Source organism: Rhincodon typus, chromosome 26 (assembly GCF_021869965.1).
Source record: "Rhincodon typus isolate 14 chromosome 26, sRhiTyp1.1, whole genome shotgun sequence".
Lineage (NCBI taxonomy): Eukaryota > Metazoa > Chordata > Chondrichthyes > Orectolobiformes > Rhincodontidae > Rhincodon > Rhincodon typus.
In genome coordinates, this window is record NC_063357.1 from 38,205,978 (window position 1) to 38,232,949 (window position 26,972).

General features: G+C 45.3%; 2 protein-coding genes across 3 annotated transcripts in view; both read left to right on the top strand.

Moving 5' to 3' along the window:
• Positions 1–26,972, top strand: part of LOC109930943 (GAS2-like protein 2B) — a 253,141-nt gene that overhangs the window by 68,111 nt on the left and 158,058 nt on the right. The gene's annotated exons all lie outside the window — the stretch shown is intronic.
• Positions 1–26,972, top strand: part of mmp28 (matrix metallopeptidase 28) — a 109,253-nt gene that overhangs the window by 54,491 nt on the left and 27,790 nt on the right. For both annotated transcript variants that reach the window (XM_048612622.1, XM_048612624.1), the window contains exons 4-5: positions 21,039–21,260; positions 25,630–25,875. In XM_048612622.1, coding sequence (XP_048468579.1) covers positions 21,039–21,260; positions 25,630–25,875 — 468 coding nt within the window. The remainder of the gene's footprint in view (positions 1–21,038; positions 21,261–25,629; positions 25,876–26,972) is intronic.

Genomic DNA, 26,972 nt, shown 5'->3' on the forward strand with positions numbered 1-26,972 from the left:
TTTTGACAGAAAGGAACTGGGAACATATGGGAGGTTAACCGGGATGGATAGCCAAATTGGATTGGCTACAAATGTATTGAATAGTGGAACAGGATCAAGGAACTGGCCTCCTCTGCTCCCACTTCCTATACTTTTCATTTTGACCAGTCAATCTAGGTTGGAAAAAGACCACTTTGGTTACATTTGCTGCCTGTGATTGTCCTGAACCCTATGTGTGTCAGGACAGTGCTAGTCTTGGGAGTGTGATGAATTAGTTGATCTCAATCAGAGCAACAATTGGACTGTAATCGTGAGACCAGTTGCCAAGGAGGAATTTGGGTTGGTTTTTAAATATAACCTTATCCCATTCTAGTTAAGTCAAACTTCATCCTTGTGCTTTTAGCTTGACTCTGTTTCTTGGCCAGTGATACTTGGTACACGATGAGAGTGTGGGCCTCGCTGGGAATATTGTCATTCTTTTGATTTGATTTATTGTCTGATTTGATTTGATTTATTTGTAGTCATGTGTACCTCAGTCGAGTGAAAAGCTTTGTGTGTGAGCAGCACTGGCAGATCATAGCAAGCAAGGACATACAGGTGGTAGGGTGCTAAGAGAGAGTGAGGCGTACAGGTTACACTGCACAGGAGGTACGCGAAGCAAGATCAACATTAACATGAGCAACATTATTTGAAGTTAGAGAGTCCATTCATAAGTGTGATAACATCATTCTAATCATTTCACCCGATAAAGAAGCAGTGCTCCGAAAGCTTGTGATTTCAAGTAATCCTGTTGGACTATAACCTGGTGTCATGTGACTTCTGACCTTGTTCACTCCAGTCCAACACTGGCACCTCTACATCAGTCTAAATGGAGTCCATGGATGGAAGGTTGGCTTCCGTGATGGTCTGGGCTGTGTTCGCAACCTTCTGTACTTTCTTACGGTCCTGGGCAGAGCAGTTTCCGTACCAGGCCATTATGCACCTGGACTGTATGCTTTCAATGGTGCATCTGTAGAAGTTGCTGAGGGACCATGTGGACAAGCCAAATGCCCTGAGCCGCCTGAGGAAGAAGAGGTGTTGTTATGGCTTCTTAACTGTTGCATCTACGTGGGAAGTCCAGGACAGGTCTCCTTCTGCTTAGTAAAGCAGTCAAGTTGTTTTTTTTTAACCGAGCGTAACTTATGAAACAATGCAGGTGGGATTTTAAACTTCTTGGATTCTTAATTAAGGCCCCTGGGCTGTTAGTTTAGAAATGCAACCACTTAACTCCAGTTTGATTCTCTGTTCAATAAAATAACCTGAAAATATACTGGATCTGACGTCGGTGGTTCTGGACGTGACCCAGACTAATGTCCATTCCATGCCAGAAATGGTCCCCCCGGACCCCAGAAAACATGGCACAGCCTCGTTGTATGTTGTTAGATTGACTCAGGCTCACAGATTACAGGACCATTTATACTCCTAGGATTTGCAGATGGAGCTGTGATCTTCTAAATGGATTTCAGTTCTGCTTGAGTGTCTACATCAGAGAGCAATTCTCCCGATGTGACGGGTTCACATCAACATTTCAACATCTGGTAGAAGAAGGAATGGCCCAGCCCTATCTTCAGCTGGTGTGGATTCCATCTACTGCCACAGCATGTCCTAGAGACCTACTACAGCCTGTACATCCCCACAGCGTCTCTTCTCACGGATCGAGCTATTTTAAATTGGGATTGTCAGGATATCGAGATACTGTCCTGCAGGCATGTTTGCATTCTTCACCTTCTCACCTGAACCGAATTCATTGAACAGCAAAAAATGTTCAGCTTTAGCCCGAGGACAGTAGAGAGCACACAGACCTCGATGTCAGGCACGCAGTTCAAGTCTGTCTCTGTCTTTGTCATTCCCACTCCTTCGCTAGAGTTGAGATTGCTGTATGATTCCTACATTTCGGTATTGTTCCCAGATTTTTTTCCATTCCACGGGGCTGGATTTTCCTTGCAGGGTCTGGGCGCCAGCACCCAGAGGAATACTGAGGTCACTTTTGAATGCGATTTTTAAAAAAAATCTAAATGGTCTGCTTGAGTGGGAGGGATATTCAGCGCCCGATTAGAGATACTAACCACTGGGCAGGAGCTGGGGGTCACCTGCCTGGAACCAGCTGCGAAGGCAGGTATCAGCCATTTTGGGGGCTGCTGCTAACTTGCCAATTTGAGTGGCCAGTCCTTGGGAAGTGGAAGGAGATGGGTCTATATGACCAGGTAGAATTGCCACTGGAGCGAGTTGGAAACCACAGATTTCTTGAAAAGCCTAATGCGATGCAGGTTTATCAGGCCCCCCATGTCCAAACCAGCAGCTGAGCCCTGATGTGTGCAAGCCTGGCCCACCCCACCTGAAAAACTACCTGGCCTGCTGTGTTCCTCCAGCTCCACACTGTGTTGTCTCTGACTCCAGCATCGGCAGCTCTTACTATCTCTGTGTGAGTTATAACCCCATGCGAAGCCTCTTCTAGGGATGCCCCATTTCTGAAGAAGGGTCCCGACCCGAAACATCAGCTTTCCTGCTCCTCTGATGCTGCCTGGCTTGCTGTGTTCCTCCAGCTCTACACTGGGTTGTCTCTGACTCCAGTATCTGCAGTCCTTACTACCTCTTGCAAAATTCTATGCTGCTTCATGTCAGCAAGCTTCCTGATAAACTCAAGGACCCATTAATTGGTGTCAGGCACCTTCCCTGACATCAATGCCTCCCCCCACACCTCTTTGGAAATCTGAAACAGTCCCGGAGATGCTAAGATTCCCATAAGACCTCCAGGAGCGTTTTTTCAATCTTCATTGTACCAGGTCCTGATCTCATCTGCAATTGAAAATCTGGTCCCTGTTCTGTCTATGATTCCTGTGTTATGCAAACAGCCCCCCTGGCTCCTCCTTTCTATTTATATCTTTGCTTAGTTGGTAGCAATGAAGTTGGGTGTTCAAACCTTACTCTGGGACTGAAGTTAATAATGGCCAAGAAATTCTGATCGGGCTCAGAAACTCTATTTCTGTCCTGGGGTCAGACACTAAAAAAAAACGTATTGACACTTTGAAGACTCTAACTCTGGAAGTTCCTGGGCTGCAGTTTTCTTTGTGAAGTAGGAATTCTAGCAGCTGGCAGCGGAAAAGACTACTGTTGAAACCCATCCCATTTTACAGCAGTTAGTGTGTTTTAGAGTCATACAGCAAGGAAATCAACCCCTCGGCCCAACTCCTCAATGTCGACCAGGTTTCCGAAACTGAACCAGTCCCATTTGGCCCCATTTCCCTCGAAATGTTTCCTATTCATGCACCTGTCCAAATGTCTTTCAAATGTTGCAATTGTATCCACCTCTACCACTTCCTCCAGCAGCTTGTTCCACACGCGCACTACCCACTGCATGAAAAGGTTGTCCCTTAGGTCCCTTTTAAATCTTTCCTCTCTCACCTTAAACCTATGCCCTGCAGAGATGGGCAGACCTAAGGGTCCACAAGCATCCATTCCCTCCACCACCGACGCTCAGTAGCAGCAGTGTGTACTATCTGCAAGATGCACTGCAGAAATTCACCAAAGATCCTTCGACAGCACCTTCCAAACCCAGGACAAATAGAAGGACAGAGACAGCAGATATATGGGAACACAACCTCCTTCAAGTTCCCCTCCAAGCCATTCACCATCCTGACTTGGAAATATATCGCCGTACCTTCACTGTTGCTGGGTCAAAATCCTGGAATTCCCTCCCTAAGGGCATTGTGGGTCAACCCATAGCAGGAGGACTGCAGTGGTTCAAGAAGGCAGCTCACCCCCACCTTCTCAAGGGCAACTAGGGATGGGCAAGAAATGTTGGCCAGCCAGAGATGCCAAAGTCGCACGAATTGTTAAAAAAAATGTGGATAAGGTGACGGTGATTGTGGTGTCAGGGTGCAAGGTGGGTGAAGGAGGTAAAGGAAAAGGTGCCAGGTGGGTGAGGATATAGGATGCCAGATAATTGATGAGTGAATCAGGAAGGTTGAGAGATTGGATGGAGCGTGGTGTTGGGATAGGAGTGGTGTCGGATTCGGAAGGGTGGCTTAGAGGCTGGATGGTCTTTGGGTTGGTGCAGGAGAGTAAATATTGGGTCAGGGATTGATGAGAGGTCTGGTCAGGGGGGTGTACTTGAAGAGGCCAATGGTAAATTCAGTTTAATAGTTACCCAGGAGTTAGAGTACCTTATTAATCTTGTAATTTATTCTGGATAAATATTAAACTTAAGTGAGTTGGAACCCTCCAAAATCTCCTACTTTAAGGGAACTGTCAACTAGAATTTTTAGTGTCCTGGAATAAACTGCATTGGGCTTTCCATGCGCATCTCCGATCTAATCTGCTACAATGACTCTCTGGCCTTTGGAGTTTCTGACGCTTCACAGACACTTCACTGCAGTGTCGGAGAGATTGCTGAATCACTGCAGTTGTAATCTTTTCAATGAGAAATTGAACCATCTGCCTTCCAAAGTGGATGTAAACGTTCCCTCAGCATCATTGAAAGAAGTTCTTTGGTGGTATCCTGGTCAACATTCCTCTTCCAACCAACACTACAAACAGACTCACTAATCTTTCATGGTTATAGGATATTACTCTAACCATATTGTCCATATAACTGCCTTCCTGATAATGGGGAAATAGTGTCACAGTAAAGTAGTCGCTGAACTGACAATTTAGAGACTCAATACTCTTGTGACATGGGTTCAAACCCCATCACAGGAATTGGTGGGATTGAGATTTGATGAATAAATCTGGGACTGAAATCTAGTCTCTGAAATGGGGATCATGAAACCGCTATTAAAGACCAACCTATTTTACTAATGCCCTTTTCGGAAGGAAATTTGCCGTCGGTACCTGGTCTGGCCTACATGTGACTCCAGACTAACACAGTAAGGGAGGTTGGTCCTTAACTGTCCAATGCAATGTCCTAGCAGGTTCAGGGGCAATTAGGGACGGGCAACAAATGCTGACTTTGCCACGTGCCATCAACGAATAGAAGAAAAATGACTGCACTTCTTCACATAACTCCTTTGTTTGGGAATGCCCTGAGATTGTTTCATCTGGGTGATGAGCAGGAGACTAATAGAATTGGATTGGTGTGTTGGCTGATGTGATGTGGAGCACAGTTCTTGCGCTTAGTGCCTTTCAGAAACTAAGGAGGTCCCAAAGAATTTTACTCCATTGGTTACATACTTTTAGAAGTATCATTGTAGTAAAGTAGGAAGCATGGCAACCAATTCACGCACAGCAAGCTCATGTGTTTGGTACTTTGATAATTGACTGGCTAATGTGTTGTTAATTGAGGGATAAATATTGACTAGGAGACCAAGGAGTATTCTTAAAGAAGTGCCATGTGATCTGTACTGCCCATCCTAGAGGGCAGGTGGAGTTTTGGTCTTCTGCCTCAGCTGAAGGATTGTACCTATGACTGTGTAGCGCTCCCTGCTCAACCACTCCTGTCTTTCTTTCAAAGCAGGTTAGAGTTAAAATTCAGTATGGCTCATCGACTGCCAGTGGAAGTTAATCCATGTGAGAGCTGTGAGAGTTTGAGGAGAGATTCCCCGTTCTGGAGGAGGAGATAATGCATGTTTTTCACTGAAATAAGTGCATTTGCCTGTTACACCATGTTGTCGGTCAGGTTTCTGCAGGATTCTGTTCTGCTGTGAAAGGTGACAGATGATGAAATTATGTCTCATTTCCGTCAGCGCTAAGGAATGCAGAGTCTGTCAAGAACTAATCAGTTCATTTAAAATGACCTGTCATCTCTTGTCCTCATAGCAACCAGGGCTGACAGCTTTTATTACCATCCATTCAGCTGTCAATTTCACCTTTGGTAATTTGACCCAACCTTATTCCTACACTGCAGATAATTACATTCAGTCCCTGATAAAGGAACGTTGCTTTATTTTGCTTGCTTTTTAACTCACCACTTGCCAAATCTCTCCTCTCTCCATTTGAAGAGAGGACCCGCATTTATACAGAGCCTTTCACCTTCCAAAGTGCTACATCGTCTATTTTAAAGTGTAGATATTGCTGCTGTATGGGCAAAAGTGACATCCCGTAGGATGTCACTAACAGCAATGGTTTTTTTTCATTCACTCATGGGATACTGGTGTCACTGGCTAGGCTGCATTTATTGCCCATCCCTAATTGCCCAGGGGGCAGTTAAGAGTCAAACCACATCGGTGTGGGTTTGGAGTCACATGCAGGTCAGGATAGCAGTTTGAGTGAACATCAGTGAACCAGATGGGTTTTCTGACAATTGATAATGGGTGTCATTAGAATCTTGATTCCAGATTTTTATTGAATTCAAATTCCACCATCTGCCTTGGTGGGATTCGAACCTGTGTCTCCAGGACATTATCTGAGTCTCTGGATTAACAGTCCAGTGATAATGGCACTAGACTGTCACCTCTCTCGGTGGTGACTCAGTCATATGTTTTACTGACTGTGGAGGTGGGGCGGGGGCTAACTGTCCGCTTTTGTTTTAAATTAATACAATGGGTACCGGCCGAGGGAGCAGACTGGCCTTTGGTTTGACTTGTCATCTGAAAGATGGCATCCTGATTCTGCACCACCCCCTTTGTACTACACCAGAGTGTTGGCCCAAATACTGCAACTTGTTCCTTGAGTTAGACTTGAACCTCTAAGCTTGAATCTCTGAGAATTCTGCCCCTGAGCCTGGGCTGACTTGGGGTTGAGATGGCTGATCTGGCTGGTGATGATATCTTCCTCTTCGCACTCTTCATATCTCACTCCTGAAACTTAGCAACTCCAGCCTTACAACAGGGTGCCTTTCCCAGCTCTGCTTTACCCAGGTACATTTTACCCAAGGTCCCATTACTGTTGTTTTTATTTAATTCTGTTGTCTAGGGCAAGAAATCTGAAAAATGAGACAACCATTGATTCTACTTTAAAATCCATTTCTTCCAGGCAATGGAATGTTGGCCTTTACCACTAAAGATTGGAGTTTAAAAATTGGGAAGTCTTGTCACAACTGTACAGGGTTTTCGTGAGAGCATACCTGGAGTACTGTGTACAATTTTAGGCTTCGATTTAAGACAGGATGTGTTGGTATTGGAGGCAGTTCATAAAAGATTCAGTATCCAAATTCCTGGGATGAGAGGGTTGACTTGTGAGGAACAACAGAACAGGTTTGGCATTTATACAGTAGAGTTTAGAAGAATGAGGAGTGATCATATTGAAACAAATAAGTTTCTGAAGGCATTTGATAGGGTAGATGTTGGTAGGATGTTCCCACAATTGGAGGATTCTCAAACTAGGGAACACAGTTACAGAATCAAACTGACAGGCAGAGGAATTCCTTCCCTCAGAAAGAAGTGCACGGCTGTATCCCTGTATCCCAGAGAACTGTGGAAGCTAGATCATCGAAAGAATTTAAAGAGTAGATAAGATTATTGAAATACCAAGGAGTTGATGGTTATAAGGAGCAGGCAGGAGAGAGGAGTTGAGGCCTGGGACAGATCAGCCATGATCTTATAGAATGGCGGGGCAGGCTTGAGGGGCCGAATGGCCTATTACTGCTCCTAATTCCTACGTTACCCTAAGCCTCTTTGCCTTAGTTTTCTTTGGTAAAGGAATACTGCTGGAGAAATTGTCTTCACCTGGACATTGCTTATCAATAGCCCATGGCCTTTCAATTGAGAGTTGGTGTTCAGTTACCGCGATATAAAATGACCCTCTTTTAGTTTTTTTTGCTCCCCCAATCCCCTCAGCACCTGACCTCAGGAGTTGCGTGAGGAGTCGACTCTCATTCTGAGATCTTAACTCTTTTTGGCTGTTTTTTACCATTCTCCATTTTCTTTATGTAAATTGGTGGCCTCTTCAGTTGTCATGCCATACAGCGCATATCCGTCTAACCCTTTCCTCTCCATGTACGTGTCCAAATGTCTTTTAAATGTTGTAATTGTTGAGACTTAAACCTTGGTATCGCCTCCTGAAACTTCTCCATTTCTCTCCTCATTCAGAGCGATGTTTAAAATATTCCTCTGTGTTTGCACCGTCGTGTAAATTTTTTTTTCCAGCCTCAGGACCGTGCTTTGTTGGAGGGGGTCAGAGGTGAGGGTGGGCTGTCAGCAGTGGTCCTCCAGCTTCTTGAAGCTGGGAATCTCTTAATCGGGCACCGAGTGCCAGGCAGGGAGGGACACCCTCTTTGGAGATACCAGGTAAACCCAACTGGGCTTGCTGGGTGGCATTCAGGAGGCGTGGCTTGTCATTCCAATGGGGTTAAATCCAATTTAACTGGGAAAACCTTCCCTGACACATGACTGCGCTGTGTGTACCCCTACCAGGATGGCACGGTGGCTCAGTGGTTAGCGCCGCTGCCTCACAGCGCCAGGGACCCAGGTTTGATCCCAGCTTCGGGTGACTGTGTGGAGTTTGTACATTCTCCCTGTGTCTGTGTGGGTTTCCTCTGGGTGCTCCGGTTTCCTCCCACAGTCCAAAGATGGGTGGATTGGCCATGGGAAATTGCCCATATTGTCCAGGGATGTACAGGCGAGGTGGGTTAGCAATGGGAATTGTGGGGTTATGGGGATAGGGTGAGGGGGTGAGGGGGTGAGGGGTTGGTCTAGGAGGGATGCTGTTTGGAGGGGTGCTATGGACCTAACGGGCCAAACAGCCTGCTTTTTCACTTTAGGGATTCTATGATTCTTCCAGTGTCTCCCCCACTCTCTTTTTCTCTCCATCACCTCGCCCTCCCCTCCAACTCGCTCCACCCCCATCCCTCCAATGCTCATTATCCCAGGGCTCCATTCAATTCCACCTCTGTTCTCACAGGCTGCCAGAGATTGTTGCTGAGCCCAGGGGAATAAGCAGACCCCCTGTACAACTGACAAAAGCCACACTGTTGAGAAAGAGAAAATGTAAAACCCGTGAATTCGGGAGCTTTGGGAATTGCAGTCAGGAATCTAGGTGTCCAAGCGTCCCTGGGAAGTTCTTGGAAAGGATGTTTGTGGCCACTGGTTAGGAACAGCACAGGAATTTCTGTGTAAGCAACTCATTTCCTAAGAATCAAAACATTCCACAAGAAACATGCACTGCAAATCCCACACTGAGACCTGGCCTGAGCAACTTTATTTTTTAATAGACATATATCTGTACGTATTTATATATGCATGCATACATTTGTGTATATAACTGGGAATAAGACTTTATTGAAAGACACTTTTAACAGCATTGCTTTTTCCAATTGTTTCTTAAAGGAAGTAATAATTTTTAATAATAATTTGAAAATTACACTTTGTTTACAGTGATGTTGCCAGGGTTGGTGGGTTTGAGCTATAGGGAGAAGCTGAATAGGTTGGGTCTATTTTCCCTGAAGTGTCAGAGGCTGAGGAGTGACCTTATAGAGGTTTATAAAATCATCAGGGGCATGGATAGGGTGAATAGCCAAGGTCTTTACCCCAGGGTAGGGGAGTCCAAAACTAGAGGAATAGGTTTAAGGTGAGAGGGGAAAGATTTAAAAGGGACCTAAGGGGCAACTTTTTGACACAGAGGGTGGTGCGTGTATGGAATGAGCTGTCAGAAGAAATGGTGGAAGCTGGTACAATTACAACATTTTAAAGACATCTGGATGGGTATTGAATAGGCAGCGTTTGGAGGGATATGGGCCAAATGCTGGCAAATGGGTCTAGATTAATTTAGGATATCTGGTCAGCATGGACAAGTTGGACCGCAGGGTCTGTTTCTGTGCTGTACGATCCCATCAGCACTGTAATCAGGAACTGTCAACTAGCCCCTCATCCTCAAATTACACACATTGTATGTCTGCTAACCCATGCACCAGCCAGTGTCTAAGTCCTAGCTTAAACTACAGCTCCCCACTTCTGCAAGCCCAACCCCTGGTCTGTGATTGTCTTGGCTGACACCACATCAATGATATTACAAATGTAGGTCGGCCAAGGTCTGCTTTGAGAAACCGAGTTGATGAATGATGGTCAACCTGAACACTGTTCATTCAGGATTTCGTTTGGAAGAGTTCTGAAAATTGGGAATAGCAGCCAAGGATCCAGCAGGTCCCCGAACGGCCTTTAGAGAAGGAAAGCTGCTGGACTTCACATACCTCCAGCCCTTTCAAGTGGCCCAGAGTGCCTGCAGAGCTGCTACAAAGCCTAACGTCTGTGAAAAGATGGACACCACACAGGGGTTCTAGGAGAGGTCTGTGTATTCCCTTGCTAACTAGTAATGGTCAATAATGCCAGTGGTACTCACACTTCGAGATTAGATTTTAAAGAAACATAACTGGAATGACCATGCTGTTTCCATTCCATGGTGGGCACAGCTTGTTGGATCATTGTACAGATCTCATGTGCTGTAACATGTGGCACTCTAATATAAAAGGCCTCCAACATACCCTTTTGTATAATCAGTTGGTTAATCAAAGAGTTAATCTGTGATAATCAGTGAGCTAGTCAACTATGTATTTAATGTAATGGGTACATATGTAAGCACAGAACGCAGACTATATGTAGGCCTGAGATATTAATGTACATAGTCACATTAGTGTATGTAGTTAGTTGTTAATAAACTTCCATATATCTGTTTGAATAAGATCCAAAGTCTTTGTGGAGCAAAGTCATGCTTCAGTTGTATAGGAGCTTGCATAGATGGACTATATGAAGTTTTATCTCCTTATCTAGGAAAGATATTATTGCCATAGGGGGAGTACGACAAAGGTTCACCAGACTTTGTTACCGGGATGATGGGACTGTCCTAAGAAAACAAACTGGGCCTGTATCCCCTGGAGTTTTGAAGAATGAGAGGTGATCTCATTGGAAGTTACAAAATACTTAAAGGGGTAAACAGGGTAGATTTAGGTAAGATGTTTCTCCTGGTTGAGGAGTCTAGAACTAGGGAGCACCATACAAAAAAATAAGGAGGATGCCACTTAGGTTTGAGAATTATTTTCACTCAGAGGGTGATCAACCTTTGGAATTCTCTACCACAGAGGGTGTTGGAAGCTTAGTATGTTTAAGGTGGAGGTTGATAGCTTTCTGACGACCAATGGTGTTATAGAGGCAGGATGGATAAAAGACATAGTAGTGTTTGATCAACCATGACTGTATTGAATGGCAGGTTCAGCTCAATGGGCTGAATGGCCTACTCCAATATGGTGAACATATAAGATCCCATCAACTGGTGATTCGTGATGCCAATCGGAGCTAAAAAAAAGACAGTGCGCCAGCTGGGCCACTCCTACCAGGCTGAGAGCACGAGAAATGTATTTGTGGTGAAACCGATGAGAGTAACTCACTCAAGTAGCATGCAAACCTCATTATCCATGAAGCATCCAGATGTAGCACATTTCTGCTGAGTTTTGAAAGAGCATCAATATTCCCACCTTATTGCCATCACCTGGGCAATCATTTTGCACCAGTTTATTAGAGTGGCAGCATTTATTGTTCAGGAATTCTTTTTATTTCCCTTTCCTTTCGTGATCCCAAACCAACGGTGGCAAGTTTCAATGATACAATAGCGTGATGGTCCATGAAAGGGTTCTCCCTTTGAATACATCCCCTTCAGATCTACACTGCTCTGTCACTGCATTAGCCCTGCTAAATGCGCATCTGCTTCTCTTTTCCTCTGGTTTCCATTTTCTCCAGGTATTAACTGAGCTCAGATTCCTATGTCAGCCACGACACATGGCTTGGTGTACCCTAACTGTGTAGAGATCCCTGTAGGGACGCCTTTCACCAGTCCTGCCTGATGTAAAACAGGAACAAAAACAAAGTTGCTGGAAAAGCTCAACAGGTCCGGCAGCATCTGTGAAGGAAAAAACAGAGTTAATGTTTCGGGTCTGGTGACCCTTCCTCAGAACTGGTGTAGTGTTGGCTCAGCAGCTTGCGAGGAGAAGCCAGCTCTGGGGCTACCACATCTAAATCTGTCCCTTGAAATAGTGCCACATGACCACCTACCTCCCATCTTTTCAACCATCAGTTTGCCCATTGCTGCCATCTACAAGTAGCATCACTCGGCTGGGATAGGAGTGGGCTGGGGGCACTTGATTGGCTTATTCTTCGCTGTCAAACAAAGGGCTTTCCTCCTCAATCTCTAACACCTTAACACAAAAGTGCTCAGAACCATGTTAATGCTCCCTGTAACCTTTCTCTGGCATGAGCGGGAGCAGTGCCTAGAGGATTTATTGTTCATTTCTGGAGGTTGGTGACCCCATCCAGATCTCAGGGGAAGGAGGGGAGGGGTCATTGCCTGGTCATGGCAACAACCAGGATGAGCCTGTAGTGTGCATTTATATTGTTTTGGAACAAGCCAAGCAAGGTGGGTCAGGGATCAGGACTGCAGGTTTGTAGGATGTGATAACTCTTTCATTCACCTTCCTGCTGTCATCTGGCAGCTTCCTTTCTATTAACCGAGCTGGAGAACGCAGCTCACTACTTCAAGAGGCCAAGTCACTGAATGCTGGACATGGTTAGTTAGGGAAATGTGCCTTGCTCCCTAGGGGAGACTGGAATTGAAGTAAGGAGATGGTTTTTCTCATCACTGTGCTGCAATAACCGCTTGGGCCAAGAAGACGTTCCTCATACTTCAAACTTGCTGCACGTGAGATGCTTTGAAATTAATTATTTCCTAATGGACTGGATGTGTAATTAACAACAATCGGACATCTCTGGATTGTCTAGAAATACAAATTGAAATGTCAAAGCCATTTCTAACTTTACAAAGCCGCTGGTGGTGGGATAAAGGTTGATTTGATTATGATTTTTGACGTGCCAGGAGTGGGCTCGGCCTGTGATGCACAAGAACCTCAGAAGTTGGGGTTGTTTTCCATCATGCTGTGGGGTTTTAATGTGATGTCATCATCCAGAAGTCACTACGTATCGCTAAAGCTGCTCGCAATGAGCCAGTGTCTCATTGGCAACCACCAGTCACTGAGAACTACAGCACATTCATTGTACCCGATCAACCCTAGAGTTTGTCTTTTTTTATTTCTTCATGGGATTTGGGCAATATTAGCTGGACCAGCATTTTTTGTCTATCCCTGGTTGACCCTTGAGAAGATAGATGGTAGGTGGGTTTGGAAGGTGCTGTCTAAGTCTGCCATAACAAGCACGAAGAAATCCTCTGCCCAACTATGAGACTAGCTTGACAAAGACAACTGTGAGCTACCAGACCTGAATGTAAACACAAAGCTGTCACAAACTGGGAACTTCACGGCATCTGGAGATAGTGGTAAAATATGTCACATTAAGAATGAGTGCTGAGTAGAATGAGAGCAGGAGATCCAACAGCTGACAGAAACCAATGACACGCTGGGTTTCCTCACCTTAAGGTGACCTATAGCCCAATCACTCAGGGGTCACCCTGCAATGAAGGGAGATCAAAAAGGATGGGGAGGTAGTCTCATGGGAGAGAGCTCCTGAGAAACTCCTCTGTTGATTCAACTGAGTCTTCAACTTAAGCATCCCTGACTCCATTCCTCACTATCCCATCCAGCTCGGTGTGGGCACTGCCGATCTGGAGTGAAGTTGACAAAGCCACTGAATAGTTGAGAATCTCTGGAGTAGGTGACATCTGTGCTAAAATTCTGTAAGACTTAACTGAGATACACTCATGGACATACAACCTTATATCCCTCATGTGGGAAGAGGGGTTGTGAGGAAATTTATGTTCCTAGGTTGTTTCAGTGTGTTTTCAGACTGGAAGCTGGGTCCTACTTGAAGGATTGTGACTCCAGGCAGGGCTGGTGCTCTGTTGCAAGTGCAGAGTGTGGCAGGGGCATGGCTCCCTGTGGTTTCTGTTGTTTGAGTGATACTTGTAGAGGTTGGGCAGTATGCCTGCAAGGGGACGTGGCACAAAACAATGACCAGGCGAAGGCCCACATGAAGTGTTGCCGTTAATGTTGCTAAGGAGGCTGGAAGTGCAGGGAAATCGGGAGCAGTGATTGCTTGGTGCAGTTGAGAGCTGGGCCTCCAGGGAAGCCCAGGCATTCTGGTCAGGGCCGAGACTGAGCTGGAGTCATGTTGGTGAGTAGATGCTTGCCTTGTAAATCCAGTGCTCTGCAGTCTCGGGAGAAGAGATTGAGCTGCTTGGAGACAAACAGTCAGTGAGGCTGTCTGAATTGGAGCTGCTGTAGAAGCAAATCAGAGGTTAGATCCTTGAAGGAGAGGAGGTGAAATCCTTAGTGAAGAAAACAGTATTAAAGACTTTTTGTAACTTACAGTGATCACTGAAGACTGGGTAGGCTGTTGAGAAAATCTGTTCAGGTTTCTCTTAGATGTGCCTGGCATTTAATGTGCAATTTGTTGGTTTGCTAATTTATGTTTACCTCATGTTAATTCTGAATATTATAAGTACAAGGTATATAGTATTGATTATTTGCTTTGCTGAGGTGTGGATGGAAATAATTTAAAAAGATGGAATCATGTGGCTTTGTTCTGTTAGCAAATATCTGGAATTTTAAATTTCACATTATTTACAATGAATGTTACTGGTCCTAACAAAATTGTAACAAGGTTGTGGTTACTGAAGTGTCCAAGCAACTGACTGAAGAGAAAATGTCTTGGGGTGGCAGGGTGAGCTGCCAGATCACATGTCCTAGGCTCAATTTTACACACATTGACCCAAGGGGCAGAAATGGGATGAGTTTAGAAAGTTTCTCAGTTATTGCAGAGCATGATCCATGAAGCATGGTGTCTGACTGAGAGCGGGCCCTAGGCCCAAGACGTGGCACTGCAGTGTTTATAACGAGGCCAACCAGGTGAACCTCATAGAATATGAGTTCCCTGATTGGGACTGTTAATGTGGTACAATCAGGGAGCCCTGGCTGACAGATATAACAGGAATGTCAGGAGTTAGTTCACTCTGAGAGCTGGCTCTGACGAAGCTGGGCCAGTGTCATGTGCTGTGCATGTGTAAATAAAGGTGGCTCAGTGACGGGACACCGGCTTCTGTGGAGCTATTTCAGACACAAATGGGAATTTCACACGGATGCTGTAGGGGAGAGACTCCTCTGAGGCTGAGGGAGTGTAGAGGGAAATATATTCTGATTGAAATGTACTTTGGATGCGACCTGAAGGAACTTAATGGGATATTAACCTCAGCAATGACCTCCCTCCCTTGCACAAGAAAAATCCTATGTAAGAGCCCAAGATCCAAAATTTGACTGCACCTGCATGTCTGTGTGTGTGTGTGTGTCTGTGGGTGTGTTTCTTTTTGTGTGTGTGCGTGTGTGTCTGTGGGTGTGTTTCTTTTTGTGTGTGTGTGTGTGTGTCTGTGCATGTGTGCGTGTCTGTGCGTGTGTGTGTGCGCGTGTGTGTGTGTGTGTGTGTCTGTGCGCACGTGTATGTGTGTCTGTGCATGTGTGCACGTGTGCGTGTGTGTGTGTCTCTGGGTATGTTTCTTTTTGTATGTGTGTGTGTGTGTGTGTGTGTGTTGAGATTCGGGGCATCTGGATAAACTCAGCGTTTTACTTACTCTTTCTGTGGGAATCTGAAGGGTTTAGAATTCTACAGCAAATGAATTGTTTACTTGGCATCCAGTAAAAATGCAGGAACTGCCTTATCTTGGAGGATTGTGATTATTCCAACTGGGAACTGTTCCACACTAATATTGCTGATGGTACCAGGCAGCAGCACTTGGTGGGCATTTAGGCTTTTGTTGATACATAAACTGGCTGAAGTAGTATGATTTCATTAAAAAACCCCTGTAAATAAATAAAAACTGCTGTCATTTTGTATTGCCCCAGAAATAACACAGGATCTGTCATCTTCCAAATCAAAAGAGGACTTCCTGTCACTTTGTGGTCATTATCTTTCAAAAATTGCTGTACATTCCAGTGTTCAATTCTTTGCGATCAGTCACCCATATTTCCTTCCACTCACTAGCCTGGTCCTTCCAAGTGAGAGGGGGGAGGTGGGGAGGTGTGTGAAAACTGAATGTTACATCCTTATTGGGCATGATTTTTCAACTAGAGGCCACCTCTCTTTGCTGGATACACAATGGGGTCTGCTGACACTCAGTCTGCGGTAGAAGAAGGTTAATAGGGGAATGGGAATCTGATCTCGTAGGGCAGATGTTACAATATGCAGTTTGATGGGACCATAATCTCTCTGCTACCCCAGGGACTCTAGCAGACGCCATTATCAAACATGGTTTAGAGTTGGTCACTCTCAGGGAAAAGGATACGATTATTTCTCTGTTACTCAATCCAATAAAAGTTAGCGCAGACTCGATGGGTTGAATGGTCTCCTTCTGTGCTTATGTCTTATGGATACCATCTTCAAAATGAGAGTCCTTGACCTTCAATGGGAAAGCATTTTTATAACAGAGGAACTTCCTTAAGGTGGACATTGGATGGTGGAATTTAGTTTAATTGGGTCTCACCCCACTTTCTCTGCCAACCACCCTCCCACCCCTAGTGCCCTGCCCCTTCCACGCACCCATCCCCTCCAGCCTAAAACCTGGGTGGGACAAAAAGAGGCTTTCAGTATCATTTCTGGAGGCTAAATTGAGCTGTATTGAGAAAGGTCAAAAGGTCTCTGAAACTAATCATAGAATCCCTACAGTGCAGAACGAGGCCAGTTCAGCCCTTCAAGTCTGTACTGAGCCTCTGAAGAGCATCCCACCCAGACCCAGCCATCCCACCGTATCCCCATAACCCCACATTTCCCATGGCTAATCCCCCTAGCCTGCACATCTTTGGACTGTGGGAGGAAACCAGAGCACCCGCAGGAAACCCACACAGACACGGGGAGAATGTGCCAACTCTACACAGACAGTCACCCGAGGGTGGAATCAAACCTGGGTGCCTGGCACTGTGAGACCCTTACCACTTAGCCACTGTGCCACCCAATTTTTCTTGAAGATCCCATAAACTGGGAGAGGACTGCTTGTGCCACGTAAACTAAGTCACGATTATCTCTCACGCCCCCAAGGTTATGATGTACCACAGCTCATAATCACTACTGTAATTTTAGATAATCTTAGTTCTAGTCGCCTTGTTACAGGAAGGATATTATTAAGCTGGAGAGGGCTCAGAAGAGATTTACCAAGATGTTGCCAGGAATGCAGGGTTTGAGTTATAAGGAGAGGGTGGACAAGCTGGTACTTCTTTCACTGGAGTGCAGGAGATTGAGAGGTGACCTTATGGAGGTTTGTAAAATCATGAAAGGTATAGATAAGGTGAATGGCAGATGTCTTCTCCTTAGGGGGGCGGGATTTCAAGACTAGGGGGCATATTTTTAAAATGAGAAGAGAAAGATTTAAAAAAAGGCATGAGGGACAATTTTTTGTTAGAAAGAGTGGATTGTGTGTGGAATGAACTTTCACAGGAAGTGGTGGGTGTGCATACAGTTACAACATTTAAACTCCAATTAGATAAGTACATGAGTAAGAAATGTTTGGAGGGATATGGGCCAAGGACAGGCAGGTGGGACTAGTTTAGTTTGGAATTATGGTCGGCCTGTACTGGTTGGACCGAAGGGTCTGTTTCTGTGCTGTATGACTCTATGACTTTATGACTATTACTATCTAGTAGCTTGGCTGGAAGTACAGCTGGATGGAACTCAGGAAAAGGCTACGATTGTAGTTGCTGTAGTGCTACTCTGCTCGATCAGCCAACAAGTACTCTTTGTCAATCATGAACGAGAATCCTATGGAATGTGGCTAGTGCTTACAAAACTGTAACCTGGCAGGGGGTGAACTTATAATACCCAATGAACGAAGGGAGAAAAGTGAATAACTCAAAGTTATAATCCACTTGAAATGACTGGTTCTGAGAAAGACGTTCTGTTACATTGCAATGGAATTATTTCCCAGAAAGCAGGCCGTCAGCGAAAGGAATGAGCTGTAAATATTTGAAGAATGCTCATTAGGCCCAATGTTTGTATTAATGAGAGTGTTAGTCCCAGGGTACATCTGAGATACCAGTGTGTGAGTTGGAATGAACTGTATGGTTGAAGTGATATTTCGGGTCACATCCCCCAGCACTTGCTCTTTGCTGTCATACATTGACCAAGTGCAGTGTTTGGGCTGGGGATTGAACCTTTGTGGAGCTGTCTTTGGCCTGGATTTTTTGTTGTTGCTCTGAAGTTAATTAAGGAATGTTAAAATCACCAGCAGTATGGAAGAGAAATGAACTCTAACCTTCAGTCCACTTGAGGTTGGGTTAAATTTTCACTTCTGATTGTACAGTTAAACATGTTGCAAATGCTAGATCACCAATTTGGTCTTTTTCATTTACTTAGTCTTGTCCTCACCCTCACACAAACACATGCAGCATCGTCCACACAGCTCTGAGCAGAGCTATCTCACTCCAACTTCCTAACCTGCTTCCTCATTACCGTATCATTCATACCGTTCCCTCAACCTCATGGTCTGTTTGAGCCATTTATCTTGGGAGGGTCCCCACAAGAGGAGCAGGGTCTCTACAACGTGAGGGGTTGGGGGATGGTGTTTATGCACGGATCTGGAAATTTGGAGGCCCCTGCCTCATGTTATCTGCTGCCCAAACCCTTGACCATACCTTTGTTACCCCCAAACTTGACTATTCCAACACATCTCTTTCACCCTCCATAAACTATAGCCTGTCCAAATCTCTGCATCTCAACTCTCAGCAAATCCCTTTCACCCAGATGCCCACTGACCTATGCTGGGGTGTGGTCCACTATCACCTTGACTTTTAGGTGCTTAACCCAGTGTTCAAATTCACCAATGGCCCCTTGCTTCCCAATCGCTGTGATGTCTCCCAATCCTCTGGGAACTCTGTACTCCTCCATCCTTGGCCCCTCATGCAGCATCGATTTCTTCACCTCTCTATTGGGAACAGTGCCCTCAACTACCCAGTCCTCAAGCTCTAGAATCCCCTTTGTAAATCTCTCCGTTTATCTCACCCCCTTTAAGATGTTTCTTAAATAATAGCTCTTTGTCCAGGCTTTTAGTCATTGAATCCTTGGCTCAGTATAAATTTGGACTCGATGAGGAACAATGGGACATTTGATTGAAGTTTTCCTACTTATCAGGACACATGCAAGAATATTAAATTTCCAATGATCGCAACAATTTTTACTAGAGGGAAAAAGAGTGCTGATTGGTTGGCTCTGATTGGTCGAGGCATTGCCATGGAGAATACGATGGTGTTCTATCGGCTCCCCAAGCTTCTGGGTAATTCAAAAGGGCACAAGGCATGAACATGTCCCTTTTGTTTTCAGAGAGTGGGTCCCTGCAGGGAGGTATGTAATCGAGGCTGGTATTGTGGTACAATACTGGGCAAGGGCCACGCTGTTGGAATTGCCATCATTCAAATGAGACGTAAAGACTATAAGATAGAGAAGCAGAACTAGGCCATTCAGCCCATCATGTCTGCTCCACCATTCAATGAGATCATGGCTGATCTGATGTCATAGAACCTCTATAGTGTGGAAATAGGCCATTTGGCCCATCAAGTCCATACCCACCCTCCAAGAGCATCCTACCCAGACTCACTGTATCCCTGCATTTCCCATGACTGATCCATCCAACCCGCACATCTTTGGACTGTGGGAGAAAACCAGAGCACCCGGACAAAACCCACACAGACACTGGGAGAATGTGCCAACTCCACACAGACAGTTGCCTGAAGGTGGAATTGAACCCGGGTCCCTGGTGCTGTGAGCCACTGTGCCACCCCTATGTGCCGTGATCCAGTATCGATCTTACACCTATAAATTGCAGTGATACCTGCCATTTTAAGTGTGTATACAGCAAACGTTTTATTAACCAGCACCTATGGGACCAGGAGTGTACCATTTGATCGAATTTTCCGAATAATCAAGAGGTCCATGTAACTGCAGTAAACCCTGACCAAGTGAAGTTTCAAGACATCAACATCCCTCAAAAAATCTGCGTGAAAACATCAACACAGCTCCAAAAGTCAATGTAAAAGACACGGTAAGTAATGCAGGGAGGATACGCATCACTGTTATACTTTATTCACAGCATAAATACTTGGACATTGCAGTAGATATAATTTTTGCTGGTTTATGAAGAATGCTGCTTGATAAAATACTGATTAAAACAAAGTTTGCTCTATTAAAGACCTCATGGTGCTACTTTGAAGAGAGGAATAGTTTATACAATCAATACACTGTAGAAGCAGGCTGTTTGGCCCATCAAGTCCACATTCATCCTCCGAAGAGCATTCCACCCATACCCACCCGTATCCCTGTAACCCTGCATTTCCCAGGGCTAGTCTGCCCAGCCTGCACATCCCTGGAAACTATAGGCAATTTAATGTGGCCAATCCACCTTACCTGCACATCTTCAGATGGTGGGAGGAAACCGGAGGAAACCCACACAGACACGGGGAGAATGTGCAAACTCCACACAGACAGTCGCCCGAGACTGGAATCAAACCACTGAGCCACTGTGCCACCAGGTTCTCCAGTGTTCTGCCCAATTTTACCCCACAAGCAACACCACTGAATGGTATTATGTAGTCTTAGCTCATTGAATCATAGAATCCCTACAGTGTGGAAACAGGCCCTTCAGCCCAACAAATCCACACCGACCCTTGGAGCATCCCACCCAGACCCATCCCCCTATAACCCCTCTAATCTACACATCCCTGAACACTACAGGCAATTTCCCATGGCCAATCCACCTAACCTGCACATCTTTGGACTGTGGGAGGAAACAGGAGCACCCAGAGGAAACCCACGCAGACACGGGGAGAACATGCAAACTCCACACAGACAGTCGCCCGAGGGTGGAATCAAACCTGGGTCCCTGGCACTGTGAGGCAGCAGTGCTAACCACTGAGCCACATCGCTGTTGTGGAAACTTGCTGTGCTCTTGCATTTCAACGGCTCCCACATTGCAGCACTTCAAAAGTATCTAATTGTTTGCAAAGTGTCTTGGGACAACTTCAGGTCTCAAAACGTGCTGTCAATAAACAAGTATTTCTATTTAAGCCAGGACCTGGGCTGGCCTGGATTCACATTCTCCTGGTTGAAGGGGTAACTGGTCAAAGACGACATGAGTAAAACAGCGCTGACCGTCTTTATGTTTTTCTCGGCCTTCCCCTTTAGGAGAGAAATGGTACAAGCACCACTTGACGTACAAGATCATAAACTGGCCAAAGTACTTGGAGCAAAGCCGGGTGAAGATGGCGGTGAGAACAGCCTTTGAGCTGTGGAGTAACGCATCGCCGCTGACCTTCTGGGAAGTGATGGATGGCCCTGCAGACATCCGCTTGGCGTTCTACCAGGGGGAGCACAATGATGGAATTGGCAATGCTTTCGATGGACCAGGTGCTGACTGCTGTCTCATCGTAAGATTTTTACTTTAACGTGCCCTCTTACTGAGTATCTGCTTTTACCTCAGGAACCACGAGCTGAAGGGGGAGAGGAGGAGTGCACAGGCATTTCTACGTTGAACAGCACTCCTGGAACCCTCTTCCGAAGGAGCTATCAAAAGGCAATTGGAGCTGCACTTGGAAAAGGGAAATAAATTGCTGGGCTATGGGTCAAGAGTAAGGGGGGTGGTGGGATGAATTTTATAGCTCTTCCGATGAGCTGACATGAACACGATGGGCCAAATAGTCTTGTCCTATGCCATATGATTCTATCAGCTGATTCTCAAGGCTCACTCGACCAACACAGCATATATATCCCAATCCTAAACATCTCCACGCACTGTTAGAAGAAATTAATCCTGAAATGACACGAAAGGCTACTCTCTATGCTATCTAGCATCAGGAGACAAGTGTCTCTGATGCCTTTCACAGTTGAAAAGCTTACCCATGCTCAGTCTTGGTGTATGGGTGAAATATATAAGGTCCTGCACCTGAACAAAGCTGAGGACAGAGGAGAATTAGGATCATAGTATCCCTACAGTACAGAAAGAGGCCATTCAGCCCATTGGGTTTACACTGAGCCTCCAAAAAGGGATTCCACCCAGTACCTGTAACCCCAAATTTCCCATGCTTAATCCACCTAGCCTACACATCCCTGGACACACTGGGAGATTCAGCATGGTAAATCCACCTAACCAGCACATCTTTGGGCTGTGGGAGGAAACCCACACAGACATGGGAGAACGTACAAACACTACAGAGACAGTCACCCGGGGGGTGGAATCGAACCCAGGTCCCTGGCACTGTGAGGAAGCAACGCTAACCAATGTTTTGGGAAAAGTACATTCATTTAGAACTTTATAGATGAATGTAAGGGACTGGAAATGACAATGTGCATCTGTTTAATACTGTAGTCACTTCTGTTTAACTCTTCAGTATTAGATCCATTGCTGGTGGTGGCGTAGATTTGAGGTAATGACTCATTAAAGAAGCCAGGAGGAAATGCAAAGCCTTCATGAAATCTTACTGTGACTGTCTGCAGTTTGGTTTTCATGCTCCCAGAACAGATCTTGAGTCTTTTGAGATTGTATCATGCAGCTTCATTACAAGACCATCTGGGACCAAGAAATGGGAATATGAAGAAAGTCTTGCAAAATTGAGCAGTTTTCATTTGCAGATAAGAATGCGAGTTGTTTTAAACTAGACAGGACAGGGTAGACAGAAGCTTATTTGCAGTTGATGAGGGATCTAGAACAGGGGGTCACTAAATGAAATGTGAGATCATTTGATCAGACACCAGGAGAAAGCTCTTCACAGGGTTTTTGAAACCAGGGCAGGACTTATACACTTAATGGTAAGGTCCTGGGGAGAGTTGCTAAATGAAGAGACCTTGGAGTGCAGGTTCATAGTTCCTTGAAAGTGGAGTTACAGGTTGATAGGATAGTGAAGAAGGCATTTGGTACGCTTGCCTTTATTGGTCAGTGCATTGAGTATAGGAGTTGGGAGGTTATGTTGCAGCTGTACAGGACATTGGTTAGGTCATGATTGGAATACTGCATTCAATTCTGGTCTCCCTGCTATTTGAAAGATGTTGTTAAACTTGAAAGGGTTCAGAAAAGATTTATAAGGATGTTACCAGGGTTGGTGGGCTTGAGCTATAGGGAGAGGTTGAATAGACTGGGGCTATTTTCCTTGGAGCATCGGAGGCTGAGAGGTGATCTTATAGAAGTTTATAAAATGATGAGGGCATGGATATGGTAAATAGCCAAGGTCTTTTCCCCAGGGTGCAGGAGTCCAAAACTGGAGGGCATAGGTTTAAGGTGCAAGGGGAAAGATGTAAAAGGGACTTAAGGGGCAACATTTTTACACAGAGGGTAGTGCGTGTATGGAATGAGCTGCCAGAGGAAGTGATGGAAGCTGGTACAATTACAGCATTTAACAGGCATCTGGATGGGTATATGAATAGGAAGGATTTAGAGGGATATGCTGGCAAATGGGACTAGAGTAATTTGGGGTATCTGGTCAGCATGGACGAGTTGTACTGAATGGTCTGTTTCCATGCTGAACATGTCAATGACTTTATGACTCTTTGTCCAATTTCCTTCCTGGAATATAATGGCTGAGACAGAAACTGTGGGTAGATTTCCTCAAGGTGTCTGCAGCAAGATCAGGTCCATGCTTGAAAGACTGAAGATGAACAGGCTTCCCTGAACATAACCATGTCTGTGTCATAGTAAGGGAACACACTGCCTAGAACCCCTCCACATTTCCATGTGATCTGATGTCACTCTGAACTTGGGCACATTCTCAGTAGATAGTAGGAACTGCAGATGCTGGAGTCTAGGCCCGAAACGTCAGCCTCTCTGCTCCTATGATGCTGCTTGGCCTGCTGTGTTCATCCAGCCCTGCACCTTGTTGTCTCACATTCTCAGTAGTTATTCTTTGAGAAAAGTCATAGTTAACCCTTTACTTCCTGCTTTCTCCTGCACTGTGTGTCTGTTGTTTAGCAGAAACCACACGTATAGGGGAAAGCGGCTTTTCCTTTTACTGAGATTTAAGCCAGGAAATGGAAAATTCCCAGCCGAAATCACCCTCCTGTCTCCACATTCTGGAGTTAACTGGTGTGCAGTGAGATAATTAAAATACAGGAATATCAGAACAGGGTGGGTGAATACCTGCTCACAGGAAGGGTGAACAACAACATGGACTGACTGGCTGATAATCTGAACATTCTTTGTTCTGTTTCTTGTTCCCAGTTCCCAAGTCCTAGTCCCGTTCCTTGTATTGGTCCTGAGCTGTTAGCATAACATCATCAATATAGATTCAAATCAGTTGTGGGCAAAGCCCATGAGTTTAATATTGAGAAAACCGAGCTTTGAGCCAATGACCCCATCCCTCTATCTGACTTGATGGAGTGTATCTGCGGAACTCATTGCTGTAGAGGGCAATGGAGGCCAAGACATTGAGTGTATATAAGACAGATATCGATAAGTTCTCAATTGTCAAAAGGATCAAGGGTTACTGGGAAAAGGCAGGAGAATGGGGCTGAGAAACACATCACCCATGATCGAATGGTGGAACAGATTTAATGGGCTGACTGGCCTAATTCTGCTCCTATATCTTATGGACTTACAGGTTATTTATTGAAGCATGGCTCCTGTTTAAAGTGTTGTTGCACAGTTGTGCCCTGCACTGTGATTTAAAGTGAACAATTTGTGTCAGGATGTCCATGTTGCTCAGAAATAGCGCTCAGCAGTGAGCAGGTCCAACAGGCTGGACAGAACTGAGGAGCACAAAGCCTGGTAACACTGGAGTGGGCATAGTGTACAGCTCACCTGATCCCAGTACTGAACAGATATAAGGTTTTGTTTTACATCTAGGTTTATGCAATCACAACCATTTTCTTTTACTTGTTGATGGGATGCGGTTGTAACTGGCGAGACCAGCATTTATTGACCAGAGGGCAGTTAAGAGCCAACCACATTGCTGTGGGTCTGGAGTCACATGTAGATCAGACCAGGTAAGGATGGCAGATTTCATTACCTAAAGGACATTAGTGAACCAGATGGGTTTTTCTGACAATTGACATTGATTCCACATTATAGGGAGATGTGACTTTACTGGAGGGGGTGTAGAAGAGATTTACTAGGATGTTGTCAGGTCTGGAGAGTCTTAGTTATGTAAAGAGATTGGACAGATTGGGAGCAAAGGAGACTGAGATAGAGATGTATAAAATTATGAGGGGCATGGTAGGTTAGACATGAAGGAACTATTCCCCTTGTTGGAGAGATCAGTGACTGTCAATGAAGGGGACAGAGGGCATAGATTGAAGGTAAAGGGCAGGAAGTTTAAACGGGATATGAGGAAACCCAGAGGGTGGTGGGAATCTGGAACTCAGTGCCTTAAAGGGTGAGAAACTCTGATAACATTGAAGAAATATTTAGATCTGCACTTGCGATGCCAAAGTGCTGGAAAATGGGGTTTGAATAATTAGGTGGTTGTTTTTGACTGGAACAGCCTTGATGGGCTGAAGGACCACTTTCTGTGCTGTAAGCCTCCATAACTCTACCGTCAGCTTTGTGTTCCAGATTCTCATTGAATTCAAATTTCACCATCTGTCAGGGTGGGATTTGAACTTGTGCCTTTAGAACCTCAGTCTGGGGTTCTGGATGACTCACATGATCGCTGCACCACCACCACCACCTCCCACGAGAGCAGCACTACCTGAGTTCAATCTTCATACCATCCTATTTCACATCTGCATTACAGGGTGATCCTGGCAATTCCTCCCTGTATTTTAGGTTACTCTCTGTGTTCTGTTGCAGGTGGTGCCTTGGCACATGCCTTTTTCCCCAGAAGAGGCGAAGCTCACTTTGACAACGACGAGAGGTGGTCTCTCAACCGGGGCAAAGGGAGGAACCTGTTCATCGTCACGGCCCACGAGATTGGCCACACCCTGGGCCTTGAGCACTCTCCTGTTAAAAACGCCTTGATGTCTCCATTTTACAAAAAGTTGGGCCGAGACTTCCTCCTCAGCTGGGATGACAAGATGGCCATTCAGAAACTGTATGGTAAGCTCGCCGTTTGAATTATGCATTTCCTCTTCATGGCCCGTTACCTTTCACTCTCAACACTATCCAACACCAGGCAGTCTAAACAAATCCCAGTTCTTAGCTTCAGTTAACAATATCAGTGAAGAATGGAGGTCCATAATGGAAGCGGCTGACAAAATCACAAAACTTTCTTTAAATTCAGTTTTCTATTCATTCACGGGATGTGGGCGTCACTGTCCAGGCCAGCATTTATGACAGTAAACTCCCACAGTTCTTGGCTGAATAGACACTGTTTTTTCTTTTCCAGCTGTCCAACATCCTCCTTCATGTTTCTAGTTACTTCAGAAGCAGTTTGACTTACTATAGATTCGACGAGTCACACATTAGAGGGGCGTGGGGAGTACAGGTTTAAGCCCCTAGGGATGAGGTGACAGGCTGTTAGCAGCTAGGCCGCTCACAGAAGTGATTAGGTGTCCACCTCATTTCTCTGGTTATTGTTCATGTTCACAAGATTGTCATAAACTGGCCAGGGACAGAGAGAGAGAGAAAGATAGGAGAGATAGAGCTATTGTAAGACACTGACTTACCTAGACGCTCGAACCCTATGAAATTTGAATGGTTTGTAAACGATACTTGCACCAGACTGAAAGAAACTGCTCCAATTTTCAACTCAACTAAGACAGCTTTGCATTAAATAAGGAATCGGCAAGAGTCTGATGGCATTTAACCTGACTGGGGGCCAAGACATTTCGCCAGCTTTCTTTGATCACATCATCCTTACAGATGTAGACGGTCTAATTGAACCATCTCCAATGACCCCACACTCACACTACCCAACCCCATTGCAGTATTTTTGATTCCAGAACACTTAGCCTCATTCTGTGCATGGACCGCTCTGTGTATGTATCTGAATCCAGGCTGAAATTTATGACTTACCAGTGTTTTGTCCTACCGTCGCAAGGTCAGAAATCACACAACACCAGGTTACAGTCCACAGGCTTTCAGATTGTGTGAGGGAGCGAGAGAGAGAGAGAGAAAGAGAGAGAGAGAGTGTGTGTGTGTGTGTGTGTGTGTGTGTTTGGGGAGGGGGAGGGCGGGGGGAGAGAGAGTGTGTG